Here is a 13,680-nt window from a genome sequence, read left to right on the forward strand (position 1 = left end):
ATACTGCTGCAACACAGGAAAATAATGAGAATCCTCCTCAACTCCAACCTATACAACAAGCTCAACAACCTCAAGAAGTGCTATTAAGGAGATCCAACAGAGAAAAGAGAAGTGCAATTTCAAATGAATATGTAGTCTATCTCCAAAAATATGAGGATGGCATTGGTTTGATAGAAAATGACCCAATTAATTTTCTTCAAGTCATGCAAAGTTCTAACTCTGAAAAGTGGATCGATGCCATGAAAGAAGAGATGAAGTCTATGAAAGACAATGATGTTTGGGATCTCGTAGAATTATCTGAAAGTGTGAAACCAATTGGTTGTAAATGGATATTTAAGACCAAAAGGAATTTTAAGGGTAATGTCAAGAGATATAAAGCTCGTCTAGTTGCTAAAGGCTTTACTCAAAAAGAAGGCATAGACTATAAAGAGACTTTTTCTCCGGTATCATCGAAAGACTCTTTTAGAACCATAATAGCATTAGTAGCTCATTTTGACTTGGAGCTACATCAGATGGATGTAAAGATAGCGTTTCTCAATGGTGACATTGAAAAAACGATGTATATGGTACAACCAGAAAATTTTGTATCAGGCGATTCAAAATCTATGGTTTGTAAGTTAAAGAAATCTATCTATGGTTTCAAACAAGCTTCCCATCAATGGTATCACAAGTTTCATCAAGTCATTACCTTATATGGTTTTGAAGTAAATATCATAGATAAGTGTGTATACAGGAAGTTCAGTGGAAGTAAATACATTTTTTTGGTCTTATATGTTGATGACATTCTACTTGCCAGTAACGATATAGACTTGTTGCATGAAACTAAGAAATTTTTATCAAACAAATTTGAAATAAAAGATCTTGGTAATGCCTCTTTTGTATTAGGAATCGAGATACTAACAGATCGCTCTCAATGTATTCTTGGATTATCACAAAAGAACTATATCAAAAAGATTTTAAGTAGATATGGCTTGGAAAGTTGTAGACCAATGGACACACCCGTAGCTAAAGGAGACCAATTCAGTCTCAAGCAATGCCCCAAAAAAGAACTTTAATGTATGCTCAAGTTTGCACTCGTCCCGATATATCATTCATAGTGGGAGTGTTGGATAGATATTTGATCAATCCGGGCATGGATTATTGGATAGCTGTTAAACCCGTAATGCATTATCTGAAGAGAACAAAGGATTACACACTTACTTATCAGAGATAAAAAAATTTGGAGATCATTAGGTACTTTGATTCCAATTTTGTGGGATGCCAAGATAGTAGACGCTCTATTTCAGGCTGTATCTTCATTTTAGCTGGAGGAGCTATTGCATGAAAGTCTAACCAACAGACTCTTGTAGCTTCCTCAACAATGGAGAATCAAACCAGATATTATTTTTTGGACTTTAGATATATTATCTTTTGGATTTTAGATATATTATCTTTTGGACTTTAGATACTATTTTTATTTGGGTCTTTAGGGTTTAATGGATGCCATGCTCAAATATATACAGTGGCTTCAGGGTTTTGGTCTCCAATACACCAAAATCGCCTTTGTCGCTCTTTACCCATCAGAAGAGTCACAATTCAGCTCTATTTGAGATATAGAAGGCTATGGTTGAAGAAGATCGAAAGAACCACAAGATTCAGACAATTTTTTCATCAATTTTTTATTTCTAATTTCTATGAGTAAAGGTATGCTTCCGTATTATAATATATTTTTGGTGATTTAATATGGATAATTTGGATTAATGAAATAATTTATTTTAACAATAAGTATAAAGGAAGCAACACATGACAATGACAAAATATGATCCTAGATTATGTTGTTTGTTTGACATATTTAACTTTTAAATTACGATTTATGAAGCACGGTTCCATAAATACTAGTTCAAAAAATTTTTTTTGGGTCATGAAATACGAGCTCAATTTAAATATTTCTTCGGTTCTTCAAGTTTTTCTTCGGTTCTTCCAGTTAATTACTTTATTGAGAGTTCCATTTTTTTTATAAAGATCATAACAAATGGAACGTAACTGCATAGAGACCAAAAAAAGTTGATTTCATAAAATTGCTGTATCTCCATATCTGGTGGGTAATGTCTCGCTAATGGTGACCGAATTTGTTTTTGTTCTTTTTGGTGACTATGGTGTCCGAATTTTGCATATACGTACTTTTCATTTTGGAGTTTCGACTTTTTTGTGGAGTTACTTTTTGGGTTCTCATTAGATTTATAAAACGAATTGGGCCAATCTATCTCACTAACATCAACACTAGTCTAATTTATGCAAATCTTGGAAAAGTGGAAACATTTTAAGGAAGAGAAGTTTTAGAATATTAAGAAATTTTGTGATTTGTAATTATAATTAGTTATTATTAATATTTATAAAGATATAAAATTATATTTAATGATATAAAATTATTCATTTTTTTTATAAATTAAATATTGATTAAATTTTAATAAAAATACTAACCTCTAAGATTTATTCTTTAAAAAATGAAGGACAACAAAAAAAAATGAAAACAATGAGTATATGGCGTGTTTGGTCTTATTATTTGAATTTTTTATATTTTTTACTTTTATAATTTTATAAAAAAATAAAATAAGATGTAAAAACAATAAATAAATTTTTATTATTTTTATTGTTTTTTATTTCCTTTCACAAAATCAAAAAATAAAAACGTAAATGAAATACACACTATGGCATTCAAATCTTTATTATTTTTCTTCGTCGTGAAATTTCCATCTTCCGTATAAGATTATTACTATAGTTCCCTTCTACGGTCCCATTAATGTTAGTTTAACTAGCCTGGTACGACCGTACGAGTTTACTTTTCTTTCCTCGTTGATAATTAGCTTGACGACCCATGGCATAAAAAGGGAAATAAATAAATAAACTTGAGATAATAATCATGATTTTCTTCCACTTAATTATAGAAGAAATAATTTTTCATTAATGTATAAATGTTACTCGTGTATCATGACTCATGAGCCAAGTTATCACTCCCTTGGATTGTTTGGAAGTTCCAATCTTAACCTTACAAATTAATTACATGACTCTATGTATATAACCGACACTCAGACACATGCGTATACAATAATCTTATCAAAAGAGAAAACATATACACAGACCTTCAAGTATATCAAACTATATGACAACTGTTACTAATACGACTACTAACCCTTTTTCTGATTATTGCATCCATTTTAATTGCAACACAATCAGTAGCGACAGGGTTTATGTGAGATTAAGATTTTAAAAGTGAAAAATAGAAAAGAGTGAAGACTTAAAATTGAGTCATCATTCTCTTTTTTTTTTCACTTTTAAGATTTTAAATCAGAAATAAAAAATTAAATTCTTTTTATGTTTTTCTTTCTATTGATATACAATAAAGTGTGATTTTTTATTAAATAAAAAAATATAAAAATATATATTTTATGATAAAAAATCACACTTAAAAATATTAATGGAAAGAAGGATTGATGTATCCTTAGAGACCCGAGATGAAACCGACGGAGGAAGGAATCCATGAACTTCCAGCAATAAAGTTACCAACAGTGAACTTAGAAGCCTCAACATTACCCATGACATGAAAACCAGGCCACTGAACCCTTCTTGCAGTTCCAGCACCAGGTCCTGAATTACCATACTCACCAAAATACAGTGTCCTCAAGACCGAGCTTCCATAACCAGGCCACTCAACCCAACCCTGCTGCGCAATGGCGTCGTCTATGGTACATCCTATCACGACGGCCCTAGAATACTCCTTCCAGGGCCTCCCAAGATAAGACTTAACAGAGTGCTTCACAGGAGACAAATCCGAGCTTGGTGTTATGGCACACTTGTGAAGCGAGAAGCCTGTGTTCTGTCCAGGATCAGTTCTTCCGTTGGCGAGAACGGCGTTGGAGCCGCCGTGGAGAGGGCGGCGGAGCATGATGTTGCAGGTTTGGAAGACGGCAGCGGCGTTTCCGAAGATGAAGTCGATGGTGCCGTAGATGTCGCATTCTCTGTAGAATTGTCGGAGGGAGTGGGCGTAGATGGTGTCTTGGTAGCCTGCAATGCTGCATCGGAAGAGAACGGAGCGATCTGAAGCTATGTAGAGAGCCACGGCTTGTTCGCCTTGTGGGCCTGCGTTGTTGTGGAAACCTATGTCTTTTGCTATGAATCCATCCCCCATGATTGCTGCATCATCATCGTTTCTTACTTTAGAAATCTTTCCTCTTGTTTTCAATACCAAGTTATTATTGCCCGAAAACAAACATAGTTCTCAATTTTTATTTATTTATTCATCTTTTTGCAATTTTCAAAGTTTAAATGGGAAAAAAAAAATGACGACTCTAATAATTTTGCTATTTAATATTTTTTATTCTTAAATAATTATCTACCTTTAAATGTATATGTAAGTCAAAAAATAACTAATTAGGCTTTTTTCTCATTATCTCCTTTTCAATGTTTTGCGTGTGTGTGGATATATTAAACAAGTTGATAATATTTAGGTTACAAAAAGAATAAGCTCAAATTTATTTTATTTAATATTTATTAAATAAATTTGAACTGTTTTTAATTGATTTTTTGTCTATCAAACATTATAATAAAATAAGTTAATATTATATCAATACATGTAATATGATTGTTTTTAATAAAATATTATATATACATAAAAATAAATTATTAAATTAATTATTAGATATTTATATTATTTAATTTATATTCAATATATCTTTCATATTTTAATTTATATTTTGTGTATGTCATTTGATAATTAATTTTTAGTATATATATAGAATTATGGATTTTTTTAATGAAAAATTATTTGAAAAAGGGAAGAGAATAGTGAAAGGCTAGAAGAATGTGCGTAAAATTGAGGCAGAGAGTCCTTTGCTAATAAATGAAAATCTTTTGCTCTTCTATATTGTCTTTTTCATGGGAGATATGTTAGCTGAATAAGAAGATAATGTTGCACAAAATTAATAAGCGAATTAAATCAACTAATTTACTGGAGCTAAGTTTCCTCGCCTGACTGGTCGTAATAAATGAAATGGAGGTTAGCAATAATTACATTTAGAAAATGAGTTTAAAAAGTGGTAATAGAACCTCTTAAATAAAGTAAAAATTTAAATATATTTAATATCTTAAAAATATAAAAGATGTTCAAATATTTTTTCTTTAGAAATTATGAAGATTTCTAGAAGGATAATTTAGAAGAATTATTATTTTTCAAGGAAAAGAAAGTGAAGAAAGATTGTTAAACTTGTTTTTAATTTTTAATACGAGCCCTACAAATGAATACAAAATTCATTTATTTTATTTTTTATTTTGTAATCAAAAGTAGTAAAGGAAGGAAGTTGAGAGTCAAGTACACGAAAAGGGTATGACTTATGAGATAGAGTACTTGCATGAAAACTTCGTTTGTCCACTTGCTCGTCTTATACTCTTTTTTATTTATGAACCTATTAATTAGAGAGCTAATTGTGTAAGCCCATCCATGTGCGTTTTTGTAAAGAATTTTATTTCATAGAAAACGACTTACGAATAATGATATGCATCAGCACCGACATAGAAGACTTAAACCCCTTATAGTATAATGAAAATGTGTAGTAATTAGTCACATTCATGTCTCCCAAAGAATAAAGAGCTTGTTTGGGTTTAAAAAGTATTTTTAAATTTTGTAAATATGTTTAGAAAAATTATTAAATATATAATCGCTAAAAACAATTATTTCTTTTAAAAGTTATAATTTTCATTATCTAAAAACAAGTTTTTCTATAAAAGAAACGTTAAATTCAAATATAAAATAAAATGTGTTAACATTACATCAAAACATAAATTATTGTTGTTAACCTTATACATTCACTACCTACCTATATACATATTATGTTCTTCTATTGTTGTTTACTAAGTCACTGAGAGTAAAATTATTGGATCAATCTACTTACTGTCTGTAACTTCTTTGTTAGTTATCGAAAAATGTCAAGGAATCAACATTTTAAAGTAATATTTCATCAACAATAATACTACATAATATACTCAATAAATATTATTATTTTAATTTAATATTTAATTAATAATAATTTATATTTATATATATTTATCAAAATTTATACATATGAGTTAATATAATCTATACTCATATGTATTAGAATTTATATATATAAATTAATAAAATTGATTTATTTAATTTGAGCAAATTTAATATTTGAATGGATTACATATTAGTCAAAATTATTAAAAATTACTGATTTTCAAACATTTTTAAAAGAAAAATGAAGGAAAATAACTAACTGAATGTGGCGGTGTCAGGCAAGGAAGCTCCACCCTTAACGCTCTCACTTCCAACAATAACGGTCGAATATTTACCCGCTCCAATCAACGTTATGCCATTCTTACTTGTCCGAATCTTCTCCTTGTAAGTCCCTGCTTTCACGTAAATCACAAATCTTCCACCTGTGGCCGCTGCAATGGCCTCAGAAATCGTCTTGTAGTTCCCTGAACCGTCTTGCGCAACCACCGCGTTCGCTTCTATGGGCGCTGCTCCCTGAAGGAGTTTTCTTGCTTTCGAAGAAATCCATTCGGGAAATTCCTCTTTGCTTTCCTTTTCTTTTCGCTTCGTGGTAGTGGTTGTGGTTGTGGTGGCGGTGATTTGGTTAACCAGGGCAAGTGAGTTACTGGCTAATGCGGAAAGATAGTCCATCTTCTTGGAAATGGTGTCTACCACGGCAGTGGCGACGCCGGTGGAGGTTTGTGATCGTGCGAAGTCGTTGCAAGTTTGTTGGAAAGTTAGGGAAGCGCTTAGCCACGTTTGGATGTCCTCCTTGTTTCTTGTTGGCTTGCTCAGTGCTTCCATGGATTGGTCCAACCTCTTCATTGACATGTCCATTAGCTCTTGACAATAACCTGCATGTTTTAACTTTCAATTAATTACTCACCCATTATTAAATTGATTAATTTGTTGCTTTAATAATTAGATGAGCACAGAAATCACTGAGGCTAACCTCGCTTACAAGGAAAAAAAAAGAGTAGGGAATTACTAACAAAAAAATTTTTAATACAGTATTTTTAATAATTATATTAGGAGATAAGGAGAACGTCCCCTTATAATAGTTATGGTTATCATGCCTAACTAACCTTGAAGACCATCTTCTTTCTTTTGGCATCTATGGTAACATCTCAAGAAATAAACCGTTTACTGTGTTTAACTTTTCTTTTAATAATAATAATCCACTATTTAAATAATAAAAATATTATTTTGATAAAAATAAATGATTAATATTTAATATTTAATATTTAATTTTTGATAGTTATCAATATAGTTAAGTACTGACACTTACATATAAAGGCCAAGTTTGCCACATGTCTATTTCTTATTTAAAATAAAAATGTGGTTACTTTCATAACTATAGTAGGCAATATAATAAAGATATAATAGAACTGGCTTTATATTAACGGCTAAAAATATTTAAAAATAATTTTATCTATTTTTTTCATATGCTCAATAATCATCCAAATTACTTTTTTTCTATAATTGATAGTTATTAAATTTTAAAACACCTTTAGTGTCAAAGAAAAGAAAATAATCTGTGTACCCGTTTTTTTTTTAATACTTCTGCTAATTTTAAATTATTATTTCAGAAAATAAAGTTGTACTACAATATATACATTTATATATTTCATTATATGGAGAAAAAAATTTATTATAAACAATATATACGAATGTTGTTGCTTCGTTGAAAAAGGTTAGTATTGTTTTCATGAATGAGACCATATCAAAACGTGCATGAGATAAACAACTAAATTTATAATTTTCAAATTACCAAGAAAGGAAAAAGGGAAAAAAATGCATTATATGCGTTATATACCTCCGACTGATGAAGATGATTTGTCTTGTTGAGCATTATCCTGAGTCTCAAATGAAGCAAAATATGATCTTGGCAAGTTGGTTTCAGATATGGTTTTGTTTACAAGAGCCAGAATGATATCAACATTTTTATCATTCCCTGAACTCATCAACTCCTTCAAGGTTTCATCACATAGACTAGGGTATCTGGTATGAGTGCATTCATAGTGATGAGCATGCTCTAGAGCTGCTGTTTCTGCCATGGTTAGTGCACATCCCAACACTAAAAAGGTTATCATCATCACTAATTCTTGTGTTCTCGTCATTCTTCTCACTAGCTACTATTACTTCACCAGGAGATACACAAGGAGGAGTTTTATTATTTACTTTCTTAAAGCTAAGAATAATGTTATGTTGATGAAATTTTTTAGAGGAAGGTGCTTCCTATTTATAGTGTGGGGATGGATTGATGATATGTGGAAAAAGCATTGATATGATAATGATCATTTATTTATTGGTGACTCATTACTTTTGTTAACGAGTAAAATGTGTTGTTACAAGTTATTGATTTAAAGTTAAAAAACATAAAAGTGAATTATGTTAAATGAGTTAGGTGATTGGTACTCCTAATAAGTGTACATGAGTAACACCTAATAATTAAGAGTTACCAGGAGAATTTCTCACGCATAAATTAAAATTATGTGTGCACATACAAAGTCTATTTTATACTCCGTCAAATCTATACAATCAATAAAATAGGGGGAAATGAGAAACAAAAGCAAAAGAAAGAAATTAATTACAAGTTTTTCTCTTTTTCTCTATCTACCAACTCACTTATACTCTTGAGTATTTTAGCTATATATCATTTCTATAATAACACCAACAACTTTATTATCACAATAATAAAGAGACTATTAAAAAAAATCATGTTAGATATATTTACATTAAAATTGGTTATTAATATAAAATATATATTAAAAATAAATTAAATTATATATATTTATACATAAATATATAATAGTTAATTTTATTAGCTAATTTTTGTGTATATTTAGTATTTTTATTAAAAAATATTAAATATGCTACATTTTATAGTGATATATAATGAGGCGATAAATTACTAACAAAGATAAGAAAAATAAGTAACACAAATATTTTTATGCAAAAATATTTTTGTATGGTCGAAACTGTACGTATCTATTTGATAATGATAATTATATTAATTCGAATATCATGAAAATTTTATTAAAAAATATGTACTTTTCAATAATAAATTATAACTCGAATTCCACATTAAAAGATTAGGGAAAAGTAACACCTGCTACACTCCAAGTGAGGGGGTCGAGTATCTATCTATTGGTGGAGGGAACTCACTTTTTGTTTAGACTAATCTCAGAACACGTCATTACATTATATAAATAAAAGCGTTAGAATGACCTTTTCCATCATCATTACTATGTCCTTTAAATTGTTATGCTGTACAGAGCTTCTCTTATTACGGGAATGGCTAGTTTAGTAGCAGATTAGAATTATTTTATGTGGCCGTTTTGGTTTTGGTGGTCTATTTTCTTTTGTCCAGGACAAAGTGGTAGGACTCTTGTCAATTTCATTACTTTACTCTTGGCCATTAGAAATTCTTCAGTGGCCACTATAATTCTCTTAATTCTTGACTATTAAGCCTTAAAAATTATGCTTTATATTTAAATACAGCTGGCTGCTAGCGATCGTATATATGATGTGCAGTTCACACATACAGAAGTACTCATCACCAGTACTATAAGGGACATAGAGACCAGGACATAAGATTACCGGAGATTCACTTCTAAACAGGATAGTGCTAAATACATGTGATGAAAAAACTGCAACAAGCTAAGAGAAGAAATAAATGTATGTATGTAGTCGTGGCAGATTCGAATTGTGACATCATTACACTAAATATATAGTGAAATCACTAGGATAAATGACATAAATCTAATGTGGAATTTTGCATGAAAAAGTTTATAAGAAATTGTATACATCAATAATTAAATACGTTACCCTTAAATATTTTTCGTTTACATAAATAAAAAGTGTAGAGAATTAATTTTTAGTTAGTTAATATTAGTCAATTTTAGAATTTAATGTTATAATTTAGAATTTAACTTAAAAATTTATTATTTAGAATTTTAAATTTAAAATGAATAAAATAATTTAAAAAAATGACTTATGTTAGATGAAAAATTAATTTCTTAGCCTTACTCAATGAAAAAAATAGACATTTTCTTAGGTTAAAGTAACCTACTTGCCCATAGAGTCATTACCCGCATTCTATAGTTACATTTTCGCCCTTCGCTATATTTGGGGTATTTACGATTTTTAAAGGAGTGATGATATACAAACCTATCTTTCGTATATAGTGATCGGGATGAAATATAATTGCAGAAATAGAAATTCAAAAAACATAATGTGTGATTTGTTTGTAATTTTAAACATATTTCTTTGTTTTAATTATGCCGTGTTTGTATATTATTGTCTCAACTAATAAATCTAACTTAGTATATATATGACCCCATATAAGAGAAAGAAAAAAGAAAGAAAGAAAAAAGAAAGAAGAGGAAAGAAAAAAGAAAAATATACTTGTAAAAAACATATTAGAGAAGTTCAACGCAAAAAATATATATATAAATTAGAAATTGAGGGATTAGCACTTTTAGTTTTAGGCTTTCTTATTTTCCAAGTTCCAGCGAGTATCCGTTGCGTTCGCTGTGAAAACAAATCCATCCAACCTCTTAACATGATAAAATTAAATAAACCTGTATTTGTTTATAAATATAAGATACTAAGATAGAGATACGAATAAAATATAAAATTACATATTTAATAGATAAAATATAAATATAAATATTATTTTTTAAATATTGAATTAGTGTATTTTATTAATTTATGTCTTTTTTAATAGAAAAAATATAAATATATTAATAAAAGATAATTTTTTATTATTTTTATAAATTTTTTATTATATTATCTTTTTTTATTTAAAAAAAAAATAAAATAAATTTTTTATTTATTATTTCTTATATTTTATTTAATATCAAATAATATATATATATATATATATATTTGTATTTCTATTTTTTTTGCCTTATTTTTAGTATTTTATTTCGTTCTATTCTTAAATCCAAACGCAGGCCAAAATAATCGATAGTACTAAGGTGTTTCGATTAATTATGTCTTTCTTCCTCTATGCCGAAATCCAATATTTCAATTAGTTTGCTTTGTCATTGACCATAATTGAGTCAGTAAAATACTTTAAAATTACAAATATCATTTTTCCTTTGAATTCATACATTTCTTCTTGTTTAAAAAGAAAATAACGATTAGGCTTTGTAACATAATATAGCTGCATTGCCAAATGAAACTGAAATAACCATCCGAGTAGTAGGGATAATAAATATCTTTTTAAAAGATTTAATTGATTTTGGGTTCACCAAAAATCAAACTCTTTACCTTTCAGATTTAGCACTCTAATACCATGTCATGATACCACTCATTCAAAAGGCTTCAACTGCCGGAAAAATGTAATATTAATAGTTATATCTCTAATATTCCATAAATCTCCATTATACACATTGTACAAGTATTCCATTAGCTCCTCATACTTTTTCCTTGACGTAGCAATCGATTAGAGTTTTATTTATATAGCTATAAAGTTAGTTTTGCATAACTAGCAGGTTAGTTAGTCTGTTAGATCTAATTCTTACACCATTAGTTAGTTTTACTTGTTAGTTATTTATCTTTCCTAATTTGTACAACTATATATACTGTACATAATATTTGGTGCTGTGCATCAATCGAATTATGACGTCTACGCATTTTTAGTAGTTTTTATAATTTTTATTAGTTTTCTTAATTTTATATAAAAAATTTTATATTTTTAGTAGAGTTTTTATAAGTTATAACTAATTATAAATTTGGAGTTGTTTTAGAATTATTGTAAATTCAAATTATATTCTCAAAAAAATTTACAACTAAAGAGTAAATTGCAAATGTTATTAATCCTGATATCTTTATAGTCAAGTGATCATAACTTGAGTTATAGAGGTCCAAATGAGACTGTTCTAGTGGTGTTAAAAAACTAATATACAGAACTTTAAAATGGTATGTATATGTCTATAATGAACATTTAGTTTGAGTCACGCACAACCATCATCTTTTGGTCATGAAAATCAGCGCCCAAAATGCCAAAACTTGAAACCCAATTCCTAAGCCCATTCCTCCTTCCAGGAAGTTCTGAAATTCAACTGAAAAATTCAAGATTCAAATGATTAGTTGGTATTAACTCTTTGTAAAAGATAAGATTTAGTTGTTACGATCTATTTTTAGATTAAATTTGAATTATTATTAAAATTTGATTTGAATTTAAATAAGTAGCTAGTTATTTTATTCTTCCTAAAAGATAAGATAAAGATTTAGTTTTTGAATTTAAATTTTAGGTAGACTTAGAATATAAATAAGTGAACAAGGTTCATAAGAGAGAGACATCCGGAGGAGGATCTTCAGATTCCAATTCAAGATCTCATGCCTACATCTTCTTCTTTTGCTTTAGTTTTCTTGTTCTTATTGTTGAGTTAAGAAATTAACTAAATTAATTAGTGATGACAAACATTATTTTTGGCAAAATAAATAATTAGTGTTGATAAATCAATTAATGAATATATGTTGCTAATTATTTATTATTATGTTGCAGGCCTTAATTAAGTTGCAGCAGCCCAACATCAAACAAAAGATATCAACTAATGGGCTGAATAGAAAGTGAAAAATAAAGACAAGCCCAAGTCATTAATCTCAAGCAAAATTCATCAAAGAAGCAAAGCAAGACACTAACGGGCTGAAGTAGAGAAGAACCCGATCCAAGCTCGAAATTGATTTTCAATTTCCCACCATCTTGCCTTACCAGAAGCAACGTTCCTCTCCTCTCTAATCAAGTCACATCAAGGCTTCAGAAAAGTAAGAAAGAGAAAGAGAAAAAGCTTCCTCCCTAAGCTAGTAACCAAAGAAGCAAGAGAGAGAAAGTTTAAGCTTGAAGCACAGAAGCTAAAACAAAAAATTCAAACCAAATCAAGCTTAGGTTAAAGGTAATCCATCTCATCTTGCATGCATCAGATCTTCTTCTCTTCTCCCAACTCTCTGCTTTATCCGAAAATGGCATTCAAGGGAAAATTGTTCTCTGCCCTATTCTGCTTCACATCTACGGTCACAAGTGATACTTGGGGACCAAGTAGTTTTTCAATGGCTAAGATCAAGTTGACCATGAGAAGATTTCTATTGTTGCTATTTTATGGCTTTCGGTCAAGATGAGGAAGTCAGAAGCAAAGTTTCTACTCTAAGGTTTAATGAGAAAAAGTGATTCTGTGGGTTGGTGAAGCTCAAGGCTCAAGGTGTTGACCTTGGAAGAAGAACCCAGCAACATGCAAGGAGATAAAAAGAGGTTTGCTGTTCATTCAGAAACCAAGGAGAGAAAACCAGAGAGTGAGAACAATGTTCTATTAAGAAGTTCATCTACTTGGATAATGCTTTCTTTCAAAGAAGCATTTTGCCAATATTGAAGAACTGCATCTGAGGTTTGCGAATCTGGTTTTGCACATAGCTAAGAGGCTGCTGATGAAGTCAATCTCCTTCATGTTTTACTGATTGTAATGTACTTTTCAATGTTTATCATTCTGTAATTTCTAGTGAGAAAAGGCATTGTGAGAAAACTCAAGTAAAAGCCATGAGAGGAAAAAGGCTGAGTGAAACACTTGAGAGAAAAGCCTAGAGTTATTTTCAGATTTCTTTAGGTATGTCTATGTCTTGTATCTTGTACCTGTAAGGTATCCCTT

General features: G+C 29.5%; 1 protein-coding gene across 1 annotated transcript; it reads right to left on the reverse strand.

Moving 5' to 3' along the window:
• Nucleotides 1-2,900: 2,900 nt before the first annotated feature.
• LOC112790614 (probable pectinesterase/pectinesterase inhibitor 54) lies at nucleotides 2,901-8,338 on the reverse strand. Its single transcript, XM_025833101.3, has 3 exons — nucleotides 7,845-8,338; nucleotides 6,271-6,882; nucleotides 2,901-4,170 (listed from the first exon to the last, which is right to left on the reverse strand). Exons 1-3 carry the CDS (start codon nucleotides 8,146-8,148, stop codon nucleotides 3,479-3,481), a joined length of 1,608 nt encoding a protein of 535 aa, XP_025688886.1. The 5' UTR covers nucleotides 8,149-8,338; the 3' UTR covers nucleotides 2,901-3,478.
• Between the last annotated feature and the right edge of the window lie 5,342 nt (nucleotides 8,339-13,680).

This window comes from Arachis hypogaea, chromosome 3, assembly GCF_003086295.3.
Source record: "Arachis hypogaea cultivar Tifrunner chromosome 3, arahy.Tifrunner.gnm2.J5K5, whole genome shotgun sequence".
Lineage (NCBI taxonomy): Eukaryota > Viridiplantae > Streptophyta > Magnoliopsida > Fabales > Fabaceae > Arachis > Arachis hypogaea.

Bases quoted from the DNA above. Each gene is read 5' to 3' on its own strand.
- LOC112790614 (XM_025833101.3), bottom strand. From the start codon at position 8,148: ATGACGAGAACACAAGAATTAGTGATGATGATAACCTTTTTAGTGTTG. The intron at 6,883-7,844 runs GTATATAACGCA...TAAAACATGCAG, and splicing joins ATCATCTTCATCAGTCGGAG to GTTATTGTCAAGAGCTAATG. The intron at 4,171-6,270 runs GTTAGTTATTTT...ATGATGATGCAG, and splicing joins GCCTGACACCGCCACATTCA to CAATCATGGGGGATGGATTC.